The sequence below is a fragment of the Solea senegalensis genome, linkage group LG20 (genome assembly GCF_019176455.1).
Source record: "Solea senegalensis isolate Sse05_10M linkage group LG20, IFAPA_SoseM_1, whole genome shotgun sequence".
Lineage (NCBI taxonomy): Eukaryota > Metazoa > Chordata > Actinopteri > Pleuronectiformes > Soleidae > Solea > Solea senegalensis.
Window position 1 is genome coordinate 14,576,864 of NC_058039.1, and position 6,967 is coordinate 14,583,830.

Here is a 6,967-nt window from a genome sequence, read left to right on the forward strand (position 1 = left end):
AGGGTAATGGACCAGGGGATGAATTATGTCTATATGAGTGTCCTCGCTGTGCAAACGTGTGTGTGTGTGTTGCTCTGCAGTCTGTCGGTGTTTGGCTCACATCACCTGCTTATTTTCCACCATCATTACCTCTGCTGTGTGTTCCTCAGATTCCGTGAAAACATTCCCCACATTCAGACTCACACACACTGTCCTGTGTTGAGCTGCTGCTCGTGGCTTTGATACACACACACACACACTGCAAACTGGAAAACTGGCAAATGAAGACTCCAAAATGACCAGACGAGAGCTGCTGTCAGTTACCTCAAAGTCAACACCCTTTGTCCTTTGGCAGTTTGTCCACTCACAGCTCTGTGAAGTGATGTTGTGGAGCAGTAGGAGGGGGAGGAGGAGGAGGAGGAGGAGGCTGCCTCTGTGAGAGGTCCGTTTGATTTGGAATATTTTCACCTCACATAGCAGAGTGGTGGCATGGCTCTCGTTTCTCCGGCTACACCCACTGGGCTGGTATTTAAGCCACTCTCTCCTCCCAGGTCTTCATCAGTTTACTGCAGAGAGAAACACAAGAGTGAGCCTCACACCCCCTTAGGAACCGCAACTACTGAGTGAAGTGTCGCCTGCAGAGCAACATGTCTGTGGAAACTTCAGCCACGTTCTTCTTCCTCCTGCTTGTTGTCCCATTGGTGAGTTGGTTGTACTCGTGTTGTGATGCTATGTTTGAAAAGTTGGAAGTTGGACTATGTTTTGTAAATTCCGCAGCATGTGGATCAGAGTGTCAGAGTGAAATGTCTGGATCTCCTGCTGGTAAACAAACTGGTGAACATGCTGTCCCCTTTTTGTTGAGCTGATGCTTATCATAGGGAGAGAGGCAAAACATGGACAGTGTGCGCTGGCCTGTGGGATCACAGATTGGTGTCGCCATCTTGTGGCAGTGAGTGTAATCTCTACTCGGGACCAAAACAAAGTGTTCTCTGCTGGAAATTGTACTTCACAATGTTTTGGTATTGTTTTAATGGCACATTGGAACAAACTCGGATTCTTCTGCAAAAATGAAGCTCTATGTTTGTAGCTAGTGCTGCAGGTTTGCTTTTATGTGCTATATCTCCATAGAAAGAAAGAAAGAAAAGCATCTGTATCTGTACAAATACTGTAAAAGACCAGTCATTCTATTAAGTAGCTGTCTCTCAGAGATTGTAGTCAGATATTAGCGAGCAAACCACGGGAAAAAATGACTCGAAAAGTGCAAAATTGACGACAGACAATGACTTCCAGTGTTTTGGGTTGGAGCATTTAAGACATTAGGCTCACAAGTCCTCACTTGGCTCTCCTTAAAGCTGCAGTAGGCAGGGTTGCTGGAAAAAGTAGTTGACTGTTGAGTTTTATCTGTAGGTCAGATAGACCCACTTGTGAGAAAGACTTTCTTTTATCGCACTTTTCACAATTGTATAGTTGTAGCACGGCTCAGAACGGCACGGCACTCGACTCTACTCGGTTTGGGTCGTTTTCCATTACTATAGTACCGCCTCAACGCGGGTGGAGTCATCATGACCGGAGTACGGCTAAAATACGGCTGTTGTGATTCGGTCGCTAAACATTTTATTAACATTTTAGAAATGTCCTTTGCTAAATATTGGAGATTAATGCATTTCTTCAGGATTTTTAAAGTCTTTTTAACCGATCTACAGTCTGGCATTGTTTGGTTTGATCTCTCTGTCGAGCGTTGTGCTCATGACTCTTCCAGTGACAACCCTCTTTGGCCAATCAGTGACCGGCAGTCTCTCAACATCACATTTAGTATCGGCTCAGCTCACTTGGAACCTCGCCAGAGCAGGTACCAAAAAGTACTATTGCTAATGGAAAAGCACTCGTATTTTAGCTTTCTTCTGTATGCAGATTAGTTGTAGTGGAACAGCCAATAGGAGCATATTCTCTTGGTCAAAGCTTCCTGGGATGATACAGATTTAGTTATGAGGGTGTAAACAGTGTTTTTTTTTTAAAGGTTATAAGGTTATATAATGCCCTAAAGATTCTGCCTACTTCACCTTAAACAACCTCTACCTTATACGTATTTCTGGTGCTGTCACTTCAGCTTCGATGTGCCGTTCGTGTTTCTTTGAAGTGCAGAATCGGTTCAGCAGAGTGTTTTAGAGCCTTTTCTGCCAAACTGTGTGTGTGCGTGCATGCGTCTGTGAAACCATTTGCTCTAAATGGTCAGTTACAGTTACAGTCAAGACTGAACTGTGGTCTCTGAAACCTAAGTGAGACACCATCTGAAGCACCACAATGTCATGTCACTGTCCTTTGTCACATGTTTGTGTGGCGTGGAGACACACAAACCTTCAGAGTTCCTCTCTTACTCAGCAGCTACTTCAGCCAAGTCCTTGTAAACCTTTAAGCCCTGAACCCCTCATGGACTTTGAACATGTCAGCAGCTACGTGACTGAGTACAAGTGGCTGCGACGGCTCAGTAGAAGAATAGAAAAAGGAAAGGGAGACACTTTATGCTGTGTATAATTTTACGTTGATCACTTAAAGTCACTTAATTTGGCCAGTTTGGGACTTTTTTAGTTTTAAGCTCTTTACCTTCTGCTGATTTAAAGGTCATTTAGATTAAAAATCTTTTGGTAAAAAGACATTGAATTGAGTTTCTTAAACATGGTGAAAAAAAGGCAGCTGCAGATTCATAACTGTCCCTCTTTTTGAACATTAAACCAATTTATTTTAACTACTAAACACTGCTGACCCTCGTTCTCCTTCTCCTTTTGTTTGTTGAGACTTTTTTGAGAGGGGTACTGAGGCTAACATTGCTGCTACGAGATTGCATTATTGGGTGGGTAGATAAGATGGGTACATAAGGGGTTTATTGCTTGCAAATGTCAATTCAAATCGTGAATAATCTGGTGACACCTTTGTTATCGCTGAAGCTATTGCTTAACATGTATCTATAACCTCCGATGACACATCCTATATTTCGAACATATAGCCCTTTTAAAGAGGGTTATTTAATGTACTTCTCCTCTGTCCTCAGTGACTTACCATGAATGTGGCTCACATTGTGTGGACATTGGAACTGGGCCATCACAGTGGAAAAAGTGAAAGTGACATGTTTTGCTCTGCGACAACTTACTCTTGTGTGATCTTAACGTATGGTTGTGTGTGGTGTGTGTGTGTTTGATGTTGCAGACAGTGGCACACGACTGCTCCCAGTCCTGCGCTTGCCCCTCAGAACCTCAGCGCTGCCCGTTGGGGACCAGCCTGGTCCTGGACGGCTGTGGCTGCTGTAAAGTGTGTGCCAAGCAGCTTGGGGATCCGTGCTCCCTGCTGGAGCCCTGCGACCACCACAAGGAGCTGTACTGTGACTACGCTCTGCTGAGTGACACTGAGACTGGCATCTGCATGGGTAATACTTTCTTCCTATTAACACCGTATAACATCAGTATGTTTAAATATATAAACACGTGACTGACAAAACAAGGCACGACGCTGCACTAGGGACAAGGTCCATAAAACTAAAATCACACACTAGGAAATCACAAGTGCTGTAAAGACAAACAAGGGCAAATATGGTGTTTGGTTTCAGGGTGGTGTCCTGTTAGCGTGTGCAGGAGAATGTCTTACAAACGTCATCAGCAGGATGACGTCCGATTAATATCCCGGTGCAAGAATTGTACATTAGTGTTGATCACGCATGGCTCCGGGTGTTTTCGACCCAGTGCAAACAGCTTTTGGCTCAGCCTGTGAGTCTGGCATCGCTGCCAGAGAAATGCCCCATGATGACGCGACACAAGCGGTTTGCGTCAATTCATTGGCCAGCAGCGGCGCTCGTCTGACCCGTGGTGTAACCTGATCACTGACTGACTCACTCTCTCAGGGTGAATCGAAAATGACTAACAGTGCTGCACACTTTGCTTTGTGTCTGTCTCCAGCTCAGGAAGGCCAAACATGTGACCTGGGCGGTGTCATCTACCGCAGTGGGGAGTCCTTTCAGCCCAGCTGTAAACATCAGTGTGTGTGTATCAATGGAGAGATTGGATGTGTGCCCATGTGTGCCAGTGACGTCCGGCTGCCCTCCCCCGACTGCCCGTACCCACGCCGCATTCAGATCCCAGGGAAATGCTGCGAGGAGTGGGTGTGTGACCAGACGCCTCCGGACCACTTCTACCAGTCTGTGGTTGCTGGTCAGTGTTACCTTTGTCACTCTCCTTCACACAGAACTTGATATCAGATATGGTAAAGTAGAAACTTCAGGGATGGTTTGTTTCTGACAGATTTGCTGACAAAAGAAAGAGCGAATGATGTTTTAGGAATATGCTTTTTAACCATCTCATTTCTCCCAACCTTTGCAGGGGCGTCTCAGATTCACCCTTTGCCCTCTTCACATCCCATCTCAGTCTCCAGACACGCCATTCCTCACGAGCCGCCGGCCGAGAGTCCCAGAGATAACTGCATCGTCCAGACCACCGAGTGGAGCGAGTGCTCGGCCACCTGCGGCATGGCCGTCTCGTCTCGCATTACCAACGACAACCAGGGCTGCCAGCTGGAGAGGCAGACCAGGATCTGCATGATCCGACCCTGCAACAACCAGCTAGAGAAAGAAATCAAGGTCAGATTCCAGAGCAGAACTACAGCACAGCAGTGTTATTGTGAAAGACCAGCCCTAGTTCAGAGGAAGGGTTGGGGCAGTGTTTCTCAATCCTGGTCCTGGATGCCCTGCATGTCTTAGATGTTTTTCCTGCTCCAACACACCTGCTTCAAATGGTCATCAAGCTCTGCAGAAGCCTGATAACGAACCATTTATTTGAACCAGGTGTGTTGGAGCAAGGGAACTTCTAAAACATGCAGGGAAGTGGATCCCCAAGACTAGGACTGAGAAACACTGGGTTGGGGGACGAATGGATACTGGTTTATAGGATGGGGGAATGAAGGATGGAGGAGGTCATTGTTGGGTGAGGAAGTTTCCCTGTCTGGAAGATGATGGAAGAAGCTTGGTTGAAGCAGAATTAGCTGCATTTGAGTGGTGTGAATCAGGAAGTCCATTAGCAAGAAGCTCTGCACCTCAATTTCTGCCTCTTCCAGTCAGTGTGCTTAAAGGTTCTCAGTCAAGATGATTGGTTTGTGTAAGGTCTTGTACGTTACAGAAACCTTTCATTAACTTACTGAGATGATAGTGGGACAAGACCACAGTTCACTTCACAGTACAGTTTTGCAGGGTCAAATGCAGATTTGGACTTGGTGGAAGATCTAAATGGAAAAGGAATGGCTGATTATGAGGACGCTATAGAATGCAAGGACAATAAGTAAAGGGAATGATGGGCCATGGCATGGAAAGCTTTGATGCATTCATCTGCAAAGAAATATACCATACCATTACATTTAAAAAAAACGAACCCCCCCAACAAATTAAACTTGGTTAAGCACTGAGCCTTGAATCACTTCAAAGCACCAAAAACCAGTGATTTTGGATGTACCCAGTATCTAAATACAAGCTTGTGGGTCACATGGTATGTTCAGTCTTTTAAAAGTCTATCTTAAGTACAGTTTAACCACAAGTCCTCAGAGGTTTGCCTCACGTAAATGATATCGTCCGCCAGTTTCTGCAACGGTCATGCGTACACGCTCCCTGTAGTATGATACATCTGAAGGGAGCAGAATGTACGGTCAGGTAACCATGCAGGCAACAGTTTTAGTTTGACTGTAATGTGAAGGCCTTAAGGGCACAACTGGTATGAACTGGACTCAGCATCCATACAATGGATTAAATATGTGTATGACATTGGTTCTAAAATTCAATGACGTTTGCCTGTGTCTCACAGAAGGGGAGGAAATGTATCCGCACCCCAAAGGCCCAGCGAGTGATGCGCTTCGAGCTCTCGGGCTGCTCCAGCGCCCGGCTGTACAGACCAAAGTTCTGCGGCGTCTGCACGGACAACCGCTGCTGCACACCGCACACCACCGTCACGGCCGAGGTGGAGTTCCGCTGTCCAGAGGGCGATTTCTTCACCAAGAGGATGATGTTCATCAAGTCCTGCTCCTGCCACTACGACTGTCCTCAAGAGAACGACATCTTCCTGGCGTCCACCGTCCGAAGGATGATCGGGGACTACGATAACATGTGACGGGAGCGCAGTGCGCGCACACTTTGACACTTTTACATCAGGAAAGCACCGCTTGAACAACCGACCCCGTCCTCTTAAATGTGCACTCTCCACACGGTAACATAGCCCTGCAACAATGGATCCCCTTTTTTTTCATTTTCTAACTGAATTTGTTTGTTGTTTTTATTTTTATATAAGGAAAGATGATCAGACTAGACGTTTCTCTGAACCACTGAGAGGGGATTCAACTTGAAGATGGACTTTTAAAACAAAGCCATGTTTGATTTCGTAGGGTATCGACAATGTCCACGATGTCGCCGGCACAGAACTGTACAAGCAAAATCAACTGTCCTTGCTTCTGCTCGCTCTCACTTAATCCTGCCAAGTTAAGCGATGAGGAAGGAAACAGGAAATAGAGTATTTCACTTTCTTTGGTATAGTCTTTGTTTTGCAGACTGATGACACGCTGACGACGAAATATGTGGAAACATTTGAAGTCTATCAAGCAAAATACAAACTGACCATAGGGCAGCTCTGGTACTCAGGGTAACAACAGTGCATTACCGCTAAAATATTCCATATTATCGTTTCCAGAGACTGAAAAGAATAATTCCCCATGCTCAAAGATTAACCCATGTCTATGTTTAATGACAACAGACCTGAATCCGGTGCAGCTGTGTGGTGTATGGTATTCTGTTTCATAGGATTGGCTATGTTGACTAAGTGGACACGGCTGCAGTTATAGATTCTCACAAAATGAATGAGACAAGATTCTGTTTTTAAAGGTATTTTTCTTCTTTCTAAAGGTTTTTTCACTTTCTGGAGAAAGTAGACATGACCAGCACTGACCATTATTTATGTTGAAACGCTAAGGT

General features: G+C 45.5%; 1 protein-coding gene across 1 annotated transcript; it reads left to right on the forward strand.

Annotated features, from left to right (window-relative positions):
• The first annotated feature begins 473 nt into the window (after positions 1–473).
• Positions 474–6,232, forward strand: ccn2b (cellular communication network factor 2b). The gene is made up of 5 exons (XM_044052175.1): positions 474–680; positions 3,181–3,397; positions 3,924–4,175; positions 4,344–4,600; positions 5,811–6,232. The coding sequence occupies exons 1-5, from the start codon at positions 627–629 to the stop codon at positions 6,111–6,113; spliced, it is 1,083 nt and encodes a 360-aa protein (XP_043908110.1). The 5' UTR covers positions 474–626; the 3' UTR covers positions 6,114–6,232.
• Positions 6,233–6,967: the final 735 nt, after the last annotated feature.